Source organism: Pristiophorus japonicus, unplaced genomic scaffold, assembly GCF_044704955.1.
Source record: "Pristiophorus japonicus isolate sPriJap1 unplaced genomic scaffold, sPriJap1.hap1 HAP1_SCAFFOLD_1568, whole genome shotgun sequence".
NCBI lineage: Eukaryota > Metazoa > Chordata > Chondrichthyes > Pristiophoridae > Pristiophorus > Pristiophorus japonicus.
Window position 1 is genome coordinate 2,501 of NW_027251245.1, and position 14,875 is coordinate 17,375.

The 14,875-nt window shown below is 53.0% G+C and overlaps 1 protein-coding gene across 1 annotated transcript in view; it reads right to left on the reverse strand.

Annotated features, from left to right (window-relative positions):
* Positions 1 to 14,875, reverse strand: part of LOC139243019 (zinc finger translocation-associated protein-like) — a gene marked incomplete at its 3' end in the record, with an annotated part of 17,369 nt that extends 2,494 nt beyond the window's left edge. The window contains exons 1-2 of the mRNA XM_070870607.1: positions 14,600 to 14,875; positions 2,533 to 2,994 (exon numbers count right to left, since the gene is read on the reverse strand). Of these exons, the coding sequence (XP_070726708.1) occupies positions 2,533 to 2,994; positions 14,600 to 14,741 (604 nt within the window). The remainder of the gene's footprint in view (positions 1 to 2,532; positions 2,995 to 14,599) is intronic.

A 14,875-nucleotide genomic window follows, 5' to 3' on the forward strand; every position in this document is an offset into this window, starting at 1 on the left:
GAGAGTGTGAGACAGAGAGTGTGAGACAGAGAGTGTGAGACAGAGAGTGTGAGACAGAGAGTGTGAGACAGAGAGTGTGAGACAGAGAGTGTGAGACAGAGAGTGTGAGACAGAGAGTGTGAGACAGAGAGTGTGAGACAGAGAGTGTGAGACAGAGAGTGTGAGACAGAGAGTGTGAGACAGAGAGTGTGAGACAGAGAGTGTGAGACAGAGAGTGTGAGACAGAGAGTGTGAGACAGAGAGTGTGAGACAGAGAGTGTGAGACAGAGAGTGTGAGACAGAGAGTGTGAGACAGAGAGTGTGAGACAGAGAGTGTGAGACAGAGAGTGTGAGACAGAGAGTGTGAGACAGAGAGTGTGAGACAGAGAGTGTGAGACAGAGAGTGTGAGACAGAGAGTGTGAGACAGAGAGTGTGAGACAGAGAGTGTGAGACAGAGAGTGTGAGACAGAGAGTGTGAGACAGAGAGTGTGAGACAGAGAGTGTGAGACAGAGAGTGTGAGACAGAGAGTGTGAGACAGAGAGTGTGAGACAGAGAGTGTGAGACAGAGAGTGTGAGACAGAGAGTGTGAGACAGAGAGTGTGAGACAGAGAGTGTGAGACAGAGAGTGTGAGACAGAGAGTGTGAGACAGAGAGTGTGAGACAGAGAGTGTGAGACAGAGAGTGTGAGACAGAGAGTGTGAGACAGAGAGTGTGAGACAGAGAGTGTGAGACAGAGAGTGTGAGACAGAGAGTGTGAGACAGAGAGTGTGAGACAGAGAGTGTGAGACAGAGAGTGTGAGACAGAGAGTGTGAGACAGAGAGTGTGAGACAGAGAGTGTGAGACAGAGAGTGTGAGACAGAGAGTGTGAGACAGAGAGTGTGAGACAGAGAGTGTGAGACAGAGAGTGTGAGACAGAGAGTGTGAGACAGAGAGTGTGAGACAGAGAGTGTGAGACAGAGAGTGTGAGACAGAGAGTGTGAGACAGAGAGTGTGAGACAGAGAGTGTGAGACAGAGAGTGTGAGACAGAGAGTGTGAGACAGAGAGTGTGAGACAGAGAGTGTGAGACAGAGAGTGTGAGACAGAGAGTGTGAGACAGAGAGTGTGAGACAGAGAGTGTGAGACAGAGAGTGTGAGACAGAGAGTGTGAGACAGAGAGTGTGAGACAGAGAGTGTGAGACAGAGAGTGTGAGACAGAGAGTGTGAGACAGAGAGTGTGAGACAGAGAGTGTGAGACAGAGAGTGTGAGACAGAGAGTGTGAGACAGAGAGTGTGAGACAGAGAGTGTGAGACAGAGAGTGTGAGACAGAGAGTGTGAGACAGAGAGTGTGAGACAGAGAGTGTGAGACAGAGAGTGTGAGACAGAGAGTGTGAGACAGAGAGTGTGAGACAGAGAGTGTGAGACAGAGAGTGTGAGACAGAGAGTGTGAGACAGAGAGTGTGAGACAGAGAGTGTGAGACAGAGAGTGTGAGACAGAGAGTGTGAGACAGAGAGTGTGAGACAGAGAGTGTGAGACAGAGAGTGTGAGACAGACAGACAGAGAGAGAGACACAGAGTCAGATTCAAACCATCAACATCACAGTGACAGAGAGAGAGAGAGAGAGTGAGACAGAGAGTCAGAGTCAAACTATCAACATCACAGTGACAGAGAGTGAGACAGACAGCGAGAGTGAGACAGAGACACAGACAGACGCACAGGCACATTCTGCACATTTCTTGGTTTGTGTTCCCTTGAGTTCCCTTAAAAAGGCCATGATAAAAGAGCACACCCAGCACTGGGCTTAATTTCTACAGGGCTAGAATTGGAAAGCAGGGAAGTAATGTTAAATTTGTATCGCACCTTGGTTAGACCACACTTGGAGTGCTGTGCACAACTCTGGTCTCCATATTATATAAAGGATATAGTGGCAGTGGATTTACTATCATGATACCAGAACTGAGAGGTTCTAACTATCAGGAAGGATTGAACAGGCTGGGGATTCTTTAGAAAAGAGCGGGCTGTGGAGTTATGAAGGGGTTCGATAAGGTAGAGAAGATGTTTCCCCTTGTGAGGGAAACCAGAACTAGGGGCCATCAATATCAGACAGTCACTGATAAACCCAACGGGGAATTCAGGAGAAACTTCTTTACCCAGAGAGCGGTGAGAATGTGGAACTCGCTGCCACAGGGAGGGGTTGAGGTGAATAGTATCGATGTATTTAAGGGGAAGCTGGATAAACACACGGGGGAGAGAGGGATAGAAGGATGGGGTGATGGGGGGGGGGGGGGAGATGGAGATGGAGAGGGGTGGGAGGGGGCTGGTGTGGAGCAGTTGGGCTGAATGGCCTGTTCCGGTGCTGTAAACAGTAGGTAAAAAGTGGGAAATGGAGTTGATAGACAGAGCTGATGATCTGATTGAATGGAGAAACAGGCTAGAGGGGCTGACTGGCCTCCTGTTCATAGGGTGAGACCGCAGGTAACTGGGCTTGGAGGTCGAGCAACAACACACACAAGAGACTGGGGGGCTGTTGGGGTTGGAAGGCCATTCCTGTCCGGGTGGTGTAAGACATACCTGGGCCAAGGTCCACCTGCTTGGCTTCCTGCTTGGGCACTGGGGTAGTTGGTTCCTCCTGTGGGTAACTGTGGCGCAGCAGATGCTGGATCCAGGTCGCGATGACCACCTCCTTCTCGGTGCGAGTGAGGAGCATGGAGTCCTGGTGCTTCTGCAGAATGTGCCGCTTGATGGTGCTGAGCTTCAGGGTGGCGAGCGCGCTGCCACACACCATGCACACCAGGCCGTGCCGCCGGCAATCATAGTCCATCAGGTACTCCATCTTCCAGCGCTCCTGGTAATAGCGCCGGTGATCCCTGCCAGACAGCCGGCTCCTGCGGGTCAGCCCGTTCGCCGGTTCTGTGGCTTCTGCTGTAGTCAAAGGCCCGGCCTCGGGGGCGATCCCGACCTCTGGGGCGATCCCGACCTCTGGGGCGATCCCAGCCAGTCCGTAACCCTCACAATTCGAAACAGCTTCATCTTCTACGGCAAGGAAATAGAACATCGTCACAATCCCCCAATGTAACCGTGACCTACACCGTCCCATCAAACACTCCCACTACACAGTCCCGTCAAACTCACCCTCTACACTGTCCCATCAAACACTCCCACGACACCGTCTCATCAAACACTCCCACTACACCGTCTCATCAAACACTCCCACTACACCGTCCCATCAAACACTCCCACTACACAGTCCCGTCAAACTCACCCTCTACACCGTCCCATCAAACACTCCCACTACACCGTCTCATCAAACACTCCCACTACACAGTCCCGTCAAACTCACCCTCTACACCGTCCCATCAAACACTCCCCCGACACCGTGCAATCAAACTCTCCCCCGACACAGTCACATCAAACTCTCCCCCTACACCGTCCCGTCAAACTCTCCCCTCACACCGTCCCGTCAAACTCTCCCCCTACACCGTGCAATCAAACTCTCCCCCGACACAGTCACATCAAACTCTCCCCCTACACCGTCCCGTCAAACTCTCCCCTCACACCGTCCCGTCAAACTCTCCCCCTACACCGTGCAATCAAACTCTCCCCCGACACCGTCCCATCAAACACTCCCTCTACACCGTCCCGTCAAACTCCCCCCCCCCCCGACACCGTCCCATCAAACTCTCCCCCTACACTGTCCCATCAAACTCTCACCCTACACCGTGCAATCAAACACTCCCCCTACACCGTCCCATCAAACACTCCCCCTACACCGTCCCATTAAACACTCCCCCTACACCGTCCCATCAAACCCTCCCCCTACACCGTCCCATCAAACTCCACCTACACCGTCCCATCAATCACTCCCCCTACTCCGTCCCCTCAAACTCTCCCCCGACACCGTCTCATTAAACACTCCCCCTACACCGTCCCATCAAACACTCCCCCTACACCATCCCATCAAACTCTCCCCCTACACCGTCCCATCAAACACTCTCCGTACACCGTCTCATCAAACTCTCCCCCTACACCGTCCCATCAAACACTCCCTATACACCGTCCCATCAAACTCTCCCCCTACACCGTCCCATCAAACACTCCCTGTACACCGTCCCATCGCCTCTCCCCCTACACCGTCCCATCAAAGACTCTCCCCTACACCGTCCCGTCAAACTCTCCCCTGACACGGTCCCATCAAACACTCCCCCTATACCGTCCCATCAAACACTCCCCCGACACCGTCCCATCAAACTCTCCCCCTACACCGTCCCATCAAACACTCCCCCGACACCGTCCCATCAAACTCTCCCCCTACACCGTCCCATCAAACTCTCCCCCTACACCGTCCCATCAAACACTCCCCCGACACCGTCCCATCAAACTCTCCCCCTACACCGTCCCATCAAACACTCCCCCGACACCGTCCCATCAAACTCTCCCCCTACACCGTCCCATCAAAGACTCTCCCCCTACACCGTCCCATCGCCTCACCCCCTACACCGTCCCATCAAACTCTCCCCCTACACCGTCCCATCAAAGACTCTCCCCCTACACCGTCCCATCGCCTCACCCCCTACACCGTCCCATCAAAGACTCTCCCCTACACCGTCCCGTCAAACTCTCCCCTGACACGGTCCCATCAAACACTCCCCCTATACCGTCCCATCAAACACGCCCCCAACACCGTCCCATCAAACTCCCCCTACACCGTCCCATCAAACTCTCCCCCTACACCGTCCCATCAAACTCTCCCCCTACACCGTCCCATCAAACACTCTCCGTACACCGTCCCATCAAACACTCCCCCTACACCGTCCCATCCAACACTCCTCCTACACCGTCCCATCAAACTCTCCCCCTACACCGTCCCATCAAACACTCTCCGTACACCGTCCCATCAAACTCTCCCCCTACACCGTCCCATCAAACACTCTCCGTACACCGTCCCATCAAACTCTCCCCCTACACCGTCCCATCAAACACTCCCCCTACACCGTCCCATCAAACACTCTCCGTACACCGTCCCATCAAACTCTCCCCCTACACCGTCCCATCAAACACTCTCCGTACACCGTCCCATCAAACTCTCCCCCTACACCGTCCCATCAAACTCTCCCCCTACACCGTCCCATCAAACACTCTCCGTACACCGTCCCATCAAACACTCCCCCTACACCGTCCCATCCAACTCTCCCCCTACACCGTCCCATCCAACACTCACCCTACACCGTCCCATCCAACACTCCCCCTACACCGTCCCATCCAACACTCCCCCCTCCACCGTCCCATCCAACTCTCCACCTACACCGTCCCATCAAACAGTCCCCCTACTCCGTCCCCTCAAACTCTCCCCCCGACATCGTCCCCTCAAACTCTCCCCCAACACCGTCCCATCAAAGACTCTCCTCCTAAACTGTCCCATCAAAGACTCTCCCCCTACACCGTCCCATCGCCTCTCCCCTTACACCGTCCCATCAAAGACTCTCCCAATACACCGTCCCATCAAACACTCCCCCTACACCATGCAATCAAACTCTTCCCCCTACACCGTCCCATCAAAGACTCTCCTCCTACTCCGTCCCCTCAAACTCTTCCCCCTACACCGTGTAATCAAACTCCCAACACCGTCCTGTCAAACTCTCCCCCTACACTGTCCCATCAAAGACTCTCCCCTGACACGGTCCCATCAAACACTCCCCCTACACCGTCCCATCAAACACTCCCCGTACACCGTCCCATCAAACACTCCCCGTACACCGTCCCCTCAAACTCTCCCCCGACACCGTCCCCTCAAACTCTCCCCCGACACCGTCCCCTCAAACTCTCCCCCGACACCGTCCCATCAAAGACTCTCCCCCTACACCGTCCCATCGCCTCTCCCCGTACACCGTCCCATCGCCTCTCCCCGTACACCGTCCCATCGCCTCTCCCCCTGCACCGTCCCATCCAACTCTCCCCTACACCGTCCCATCAAACTCTCCCCCTACACCGTCCCCTCAAACTCTCCACCTACACCGTCCCATCAAACACTCCCCCTACACCGTCCCATCCAACACTCCCCCCTCCACCGTCCCATCCAACTCTCCACCTACACCGTCCCATCAAACAGTCCCCCTACTCCGTCCCCTCAAACTCTCCCCCCGACATCGTCCCCTCAAACTCTCCCCCAACACCGTCCCATCAAAGACTCTCCCAATACACCGTCCCATCAAACACTCCCCCTACACCATGCAATCAAACTCTCCCCCTACACCGTCCCATCAAAGACTCTCCCCCTACTCCGTCCCCTCAAACTCTTCCCCCTACACCGTGCAATCAAACTCCCAACACCGTCCCGTCAAACTCTCCCACGACACCGTCCTGTCAAACTCCCCCTACACCGTCCCATCAAACACTCCCCGTACACCGTCCCATCAAACACTCCCCGTACACCGTCCTCTCAAACACTCCCCCGACACCGTCCCCTCAAACTCTCCCCCGACACCGTCCCCTCAAACTCTCCCCCGACACCGTCCCCTCAAACTCTCCCCCTGTACCGTCCCATCAAAGACTCTCCCCCTACACCGTCCCATCGCCTCTCCCCGTACACCGTCCCATCGCCTCTCCCCGTACACTGTCCCATCGCCTCTCCCCCTACACCGCCACATCACCTCTCCCGTACACCGTCCCATCGCCTCTCCCCCTACACCGTCCCATCAAAGACTCTCCCCTACACCGTCCCGTCAAACTCTCCCCCGACACCGTCCTTTCAAACACTCCCCGTACACCGTCCCATCGCCACTCCCCCTACACCGTTCCATCAAACACTCCCCCGACACCGTCCGATCAAACACTCCCCGTACACCGTCCCATCAAACTCTCCCCGTACACGGTCCCGTCAAACTCTCCCCCGACACCGTCCCGTCAAACACTCCCCCTACACCGTCCCATCAAAGACTTTCTCCCTATACCGTCCCATGAAACTCTCCCCGTACACCGTCCCGTCAAACTCTCCCCCGACACGTTCCCGTCAAACTCTCCCCCGACACGGTCCCGTCAAACTCTCCCCCGACACCGTCCCGTCAAACACTCCACCTACACCGTCCCGTAAAACACTCCCCCTGTACCGTCCCATCAAACTCTCCCTCTACACCGTCCCATCAAGCACTCTCCCAACACTCCCATCAAACACTTTCTCTACACCGTCCTGTCAAACACTCCCCCTAAACTGTCCCTACAAGCACTCCCTCAACACCGTCCCATCAAACACTTCCCCTACACCGTCCCATCAAACTCTTCCCCTACACCGTCCCTTTGACAAGCTGCCACATAAAAGGTTACTGCACAAGATAAAAGTTCACTGGGTTGTGGGTAATATATTAGTATGGATAGAGGATTGGCTAACTAACAGAAAACAGAGAGTCGGGATAAATGGTTCATAAGCGGGTTGGCAATCAGTAACTAGTGGGGTGCCGCAGGGATCAGTGCTGGGACCCCAACTATTTACAATTTATATTAACGACTTGGAAGAAGGGACCGAGTGTAACGTAGCCAAGTTTGCTAACGATACAAAGATGGGAGAAAAAACAATGTGTGAGGAGGACACACAATCTACAAAAGGACATCGACAGGCTAAGTGAGTGGGCAAAAATTTGGCTGATGGGGTATAATGTTGGAAAGTGTGAGGTCATGCACTTTGGCAGAAAAAAATCAAACAGCAAATTATTATTTAAATGGAGAAAGATGGCAAAGTGCCGCAGTACAGCGGGACCTGGGGGTACTTGTGCATGAAACACAAAAGGATAGGATGCAGGTACAGCAAGTGATCAGGAAGGCCAATGGTATCTTGGCCTTTATTGCAAAGGGGATGGAGTATAAAAGCAGGGAAGTCTTGCTAGTTATACAGGGTATTGGTGAGGCCACACCTGGAGTACTGCGTGCAGTTTTGGTTTCCATATTTACAAAAGGATATATTTGCTTTGGAGGCAGTTCAGAGAAGGTTCACTCGGTTGATTCCGAAGATGAGGGGGTTGACTTTTGAGGAAAGGTTGAGGAGGTTGGGCCTCTACATTGGAATTCAGAAGATTGAGAGGTGATCTTATTGAAACGTATAAGATTATGAGGGGGCTTGACAAGGTGGATGCAGAGAAAATGTTCCACTGATGGGGGAGACTACAACTAGGAGGCATGGTCTTAGAATAAGGGGTCGCCCATTTAAAACTGAGCTGAGGAGGAATTTCTTCTCTGAGGGTTGTAAATCTGTGGAATTCGCAGCCCCAGAGAGCTGTGGAAGCCGGGACTTTGAATAAATTTAAGACAGAGATAGACAATTTCTTAACCGATAAGGGAATAAGGGGTTATGGGGAGTGGGCGGGGAAGTGAAGCTGAGTCCATGATCGGATCAGCCATGATCTTATTGAATGGCGGAGCAGGCTCGAGGGGTCGTATGGTCTACTCCTGATCCTATTTCTTATGTTCTTGTATCCCGTCAAACTCTCCCCCCTACACCGTCCCATCAAGCTGTCGCACCAAACACTCCCCCTGCACCATCACATCAAACAATTACTCTACACCGTCCCATCAAACATCCAAAATTGGGTTTGCTGTCCCACAGACTAGTACAGCAATTGCCTGACAGAGTCACACTCTCAGAATTATACCTTTCAGCCAATGTCCCAGACTCCTCCTCCATTATCCCTGGGTATTTCCTGTCCCACCTGAGGTGGAGGCACAGTGGTATACAGTCGGGAGGGAGTGGCCCTGGGAGCTCTCAACATTGACTCTGAACCCCATGAAGTCTCATGGCTTCAGGTGAAACACGGGCAAGGAAAGCTCCTGCTGATTACCACCTACCGCCCTCCCTCAGCTGATGATCAGTGCTCCTCCAGGTTGAACACCACTTGGAATAAGGAAGGGCACAGAATGTAGTCTGGGTGAAGGACTTCAATGTCCATCACCAAGAGTGGCTCGGTAGCACCACTACTGACCGAGTCCTGAATGACATAGCTGGCAGACTGGGCCTGCGGCAGGTGGTGAGAGAACCAACACGATGGAAAAACCTACTTGACCTCGTCCTCCCCAATCTACCTGTCGCAGATGCACCTGTCCATGACAGCATTGGTAGCAGTGACCACCACACAGTCACTGTGGAGACAAAGTCATCTTCACACTGAGGACACCAAATTTGCGGATGACACTAAGTTGGGTGGCAGTGTGAGCTGCGAGGAGGATGCTATGAGGCTACAGAGTGACTTGGATAGGTTAGGTGAGTGGGCAAATGCGTGGCAGATGAAGTATAATGTGGATAAATGTGAGGTTATCCACTTTGGTGGTAAAAACAGAGAGACAGACTATTATCTGAATGGTGACAGATTAGGAAAAGGGAAGGTGCAACGAGACCTGGGTGTCATGGTACATCAGTCATTGAAGGTTGGCATGCAGGTACAGCAGGCGGTTAAGAAAGCAAATGGCATGTTGGCCTTCATAGCGAGGGGATTTGAGTACAGGGGCAGGGAGGTGTTGCTACAGTTGTACAGGGCCTTGGTGAGGCCACACCTGGAGTATTGTGTACAGTTTTGGTCTCCTAACTTGAGGAAGGACATACTTGCTGTTGAGGGAGTGCAGCGAAGATTCACCAGACTGATTCCCGGGATGGTGGGACTGACCTATCAAGAAAGACTGAATCAACTGGGCTTGTATTCACTGGAGTTCAGAAGAGTGAGAGGGGACCTCATAGAAACGTTTAAAATTCTGACGGGTTTGGACAGGTTGGATGCAGGAAGAATGTTCCCAATGTTGGGGAAATCCAGAACCAGGGGTCACAGTCTAAGGATAAGGGGTAAGCCATTTAGGACCGAGATAAGGAGAAACTTCTTCACCCAGAGAGTGGTGAACCTGTGGAATTCTCTACCACAGGAAGTAGTTGAGGCCAATTCACTAAATATATTCAAAAGGGAGTTAGATGAAGTCCTTACTACTCGGGGGATCAAGGGGTATGGCGTGAAAGCAGGAAGTGGGTACTGAAGTTTCATGTTCAGCCATGAACTCGTTGAATGGCGGTGCAGGCTAGAAGGGCTGAATGGCCTGCTCCTGCACCTATTTTCTATGTTTCTATACCCTCCGTCGTGTTGTGTGGCACTACCACCGTGCTAAATGGGATAGATTCAGAACAGATCCAGCAGCTCAAAACTAGGCATCCATGAGGCGCTGTGGGCTATTAGCAGCAGCAGAATTGTATTCCACCACAATCTGTAACTTCATGGCCCGGCATATCCCTCATTCTACCATTACCATCAAGCCAGGGACCAACCCTGGTTCAATGAGGAGTGCAGAAGAGCATGCCAGGAGCAGCACCTACAAATGAGGTGCCAACCTGGGGAAGCTGCGACACAGGACTACATGAATGGTAAACAGAAGTAGCATGGTATAGACAAGGTTAAGCGATCCCACAGTCAACAGATCAGATCAAAGCTCTGCATTCTGCCACATCCAGTTGTGAATGGCAGTCGACCATTAAACAACCAACAGGAGGAGGAGGAGGCTCCATGAATATCCCCATCCTCAATGATGGCGGAGCCCAGCACGCGAGTGCAAAAGACAAGTCTGAAGCGTTTGCAACCATCTTCAGCCAGAAGTGCCGAGTGGATGATCCATATCGGCCTCCTCCTGAGGTCCCCACCATCACAGAAGCCTGTCTTCAGCCAATTTGATTCACCCCACGTGATATCAAGAAACGGCTGAGCGACTGGATACAGCAAAGACTATGGGCCCCGATAACATCCCGGCTGTTGTGCTGAAGACACGTGCTCCAGAACTAGCTGCGCCTCTAGCCAAGCTGTTCTAGTATACCTATAACACTGGCATCCACCCGACAATGTAGAAAGCTGCCCAGGTATGTCTTTTCCATAAAAATCGGGACAAATCCAATCTGGCCATTTACTGCCCCCATCAGTCTACTCTCAATCATCAGCAAAGTGTTGGAAGGTGTTATCGACAGTGCTATCAGGTGACACTTGCCAATGACCTGCTCACCAATGCTCAGATTGGGTTCTGCCAGGAACTGATTATAACCTTGGTCCAAACATGGACAAAAGAGCTGAATTCCTCAGCTGAGTGACTGCCCTTGACATCAAGTGTGGCATCAAGGAGCCCCAGTAAAACTGGTCAATGGGAATCGGGTGAATGACTCTCCACTGGCCGAGATCATACCCAACACAAAGGAAGATGGTTGCCAATCATCACATCCCCGGGACATCACTGCAGGAGTACCACAGGGCAGTGTCCTAGGCCCAACCATCTTCAGCTGCTTCACCAATGACCTTCCATCATAAGGTCAGAAGTGGGGATGTTTGCTGATGATTGCACAGTGTTCAGTTCCATTCACAACTCCTCAGATAATGAAGCACTCCATGCCCACATGCAGCAAGACCTGGACAACATTCAGGTTTGGGTTGATCATTGGCAAGTAACATTTGCGTCAGGCAATGACTAGCTCCAACAAGAGAGAGTCTAATCTTGTCTTTCAACAGCATTACCATCACCGAATCCCCCACCATCACCATTGACCAGAAACTTAACCGGACCAGTCACATAAATACTGTGGCTACAAGAGCAGGTCAGAGGCTGGGTATTCTGCGGTGAGTGTCTCACCTCCTGACTGCCCAAAGCCTTTCCACCATCTACACGGCACAAGTCAGGAGTGTGATGGAATACTCCCCACTTGCCTGGATGGGTGCAGCTCCAACACTCGAGAAGCTGAACACCATCCAAGACAAAGCAGCCCGCTTGATCGGCACGCTACCCACCACCTTCAACACTCACTCCCTCCACCACCGGCGCACCGTGGCTGCAGTGTGTACCATCTACAAGATGCACTGCAGCAACTCGCCAAGGCTTCTTCGGCAGCACCTCCCAAACCCACGACCTCTACCACCGAGAAGGACAAGGGCAGCAGGTGCATGGGAACACCACGTCACACACCATCCTGACTTGGAAATATATCGGCCGTTCCTTCATTGTCGCTGGGTCACAATCCTGGAACTCCCTCCCTAACAGCACTGTGGGAGCACCTTCACCACACGGACTGCAGCGGGTTAAGAAAGCGGCTCACCACCACCTTCTCAAGGGGCAATTAGGGATGGGCAATATTTGCCAGCGACGCCCACATCCCAGGAACAAATAAAAAAATACTCCCTCTACACTGTCCCATCAAACACTCCCAGGACAGGTACCACACGGGGTTAGATACTGAGTAAAGCTCCCTCTACACTGTCTCATCAAACACTCCCAGGGCAGATACAACACGGGGTTAGATACAGAGTAAAGCTCTCTTTACATTGTCTCATCAAACACTCCCAGGGCAGGTACAGCATGGGGTTCGATACAGAATAAAGCTCCCTTTACACTGTCCCCATCAAACACTCCCAGGGCAGGCACAACACGGGGTTAGATACAGAGAAAAGCTCCCTCCACACTGTTTCATCAAACACTCCCAGGACAGGTACCACACGGGGTTAGATACAGAGTAAAGCTCCCTTTACACTGCCCCATCAAACACTCCCAGGGCAGGTACAGCACGGGGTTAGATACAGAGTAAAGCTCCCTTTACACTGTCCCATCAAACACTCCCAGGGCAGGTACAGCACAGGGTTAGATACAGAGTAAAGCTCCCTGGAACCAACCAGGGAGCAGGCTATCTTGGATCTGGTACTGTGTAATGAGACAGGATTAATAAATGATCTAGTAAAGGATCCTCTAGGAAAGATTGATCATAGCATGGTTAAAATTCAAATTCAGTTGGACAGTGAGAAAGTTGGATCTCAAACCAGTGTCCTGAGCTTAAATAAAGGAGACAACAAAGATATGAAGGCAGAGTTGGCTAAAGTGGACTTGGAAAATAGATTAAAGTGTAAGACGGTTGATGAGCAGTGGCAGACAATTAAGGAGATATTTCATAACTCGCAACAAAAATATATTCCAGTGAGAAGGAAAGACTGTAAGAGAAGGGATAACCATCCGTGGTTAACTAAGGAAGTAAAGGGTGGGATCAAATTGAAAACGTTGACATACAAAGTGGTCAAGATTAGTGTGTATTGGGAAACTTTTTAAAAAAAAACAGCAAAGGACAACTAAAAAAATAATAGAGTGAAGATAGATTATGAGAGTAAACTAGCAAAACATATAAATACAGATAGAGTTTCTAGAGGTATATAAAAAGGAAGAGAGTGACTAAAGTAAATGTTGGTCCCTAGAGGATGAGATTGGGGAATTAATAATGGGGAACAGGGAAATGGCAGAGACGTTGAACAAATATTTTGTATCGGTCTTCACTAAAAACATCCCAATGGATAATCAAAGAGCTATAGGGAGGGAGGAACTTAAAACAATCACTATCACTAAAGAAGTAGTACTCGGTAAAATAATGGGACTAAAGGCGGACAAGTCACTGGATCTGATGGCCTGCAGCCTAGGGATAGTGGATGCATTAGTTGTAATTACCAAAATTTCCTGGATTCTGGGGAGGTCCCAGCAGATTAGAAAACCTCAAATGTAATGCCCAGTCCCTCTCTCTCTCTCTCCCTCCCTCACTCTCTCCCTCCCTCCCCACTCTCACTCTTTCCCTCCCTCTCCCCTTCCCTCCCTCGCTCCCCACATCTCTCCCTCGCTCCCCACATCTCTCCCTCGCTCCCCACACCTCTCCCTCACTCCCCACACCTCTCCCTCACTCCCCACACCTCCCTCACCCTCCCCTCCCTCTCACACTCCCCTCTCTCTCCCTCACCCTCCCTCTCTCCCTCAATCACCCTCGCTCTCCCCCCCACTCATCCCCTCTCTCTCCCCCCCCAATCACCCTCTCTCTCTCATCCTCCCTCTCTACCCCCCCCACTCACCCTCCCTCTCTCTCTCTCCTCCACTCACCCTCCATCCCCCACTCACCCTCCCTCTCTCCCCCCACTCACCATCCCGCTCTCTCCCTCTCCTCCTCTCTCCCTCTCTCTCCCCCCTTCCCCCTCCCTCTCTCTCCCCCTTCCCCATCCTCTCTCTCCCCCTTCCCCCACCTCTCCCTCCCCCCTCTCTCCTTCTCCCCCCTCTATCTCCCTCCCCTGCCCCCTTCCCTCTCTCTCACCCTTCCCTCCCTCTCCCCCCTCCACTCCCGCTCCCCCTCCCCTCCCTCTCTGCCCTTCCCTCCCTCTCTCTCTGCCCCTCCCCTTCCCTTCCCCCTTTCTCTCCCCCTCCCCTTCCCTCCCTCTCTTTCCCCCTCCGCTCCCTCTCTCTCCCCCCCTCCCTCCCTCTCTCTCCCCCCCTCCCTCCCTCTCTCTCCCCCCCTCCCTCCCTCTCTCTCCCCCCCCTCCCTCCCTCTCTCTCCCCCTCCCTCCCTCTCTCCCCCTCCCTCCCTCTCTCCCCCTCCCTCCCTCTCCCCCTCCCTCCCTCTCTCTCCCCGTCCCTCCCTCCCTCTTTCTCTCTCTCCCCCCTCCCCCTCCACTACCTGCCATTGCGGCTCTGTCCATCAGATGGTGCTGCCTGCCAGTCTATGGCAGTCACCGAGCCTGCACGGTGAACAAACACCCTTTGTCTCGGCTCTGCGGGGGCCCCCAATAGAAGCCCCCTCCCCCGCTCCCCTGCCTCTGTGGTCTCCGAAACGTGCCCCCTCCCCCAGCCTTACCTCGGTCCGGCCTCTCCTCTTTAATCCTGGGTGCTGAGCGAGGACGAGGGACAGGCTGCTGCTGCAGGCTGTGTCTCAGGGAACCTAGGGCCACATCGGCTGCAGCAGGCTCCATTTTTGATATTCCGGGCCCGGGCTCCATGCTGAGAGAGAGAGCGAGAGTTGGGCCGGGAGGTGCACACACACCAGACGCTGCAGAGAGACCGCTGCACCCCACTCAGCCAGGGCCATGCAAGTGCCCACAGCTCACCTGAGCCTTTAAAGGGGAGGCAGGGA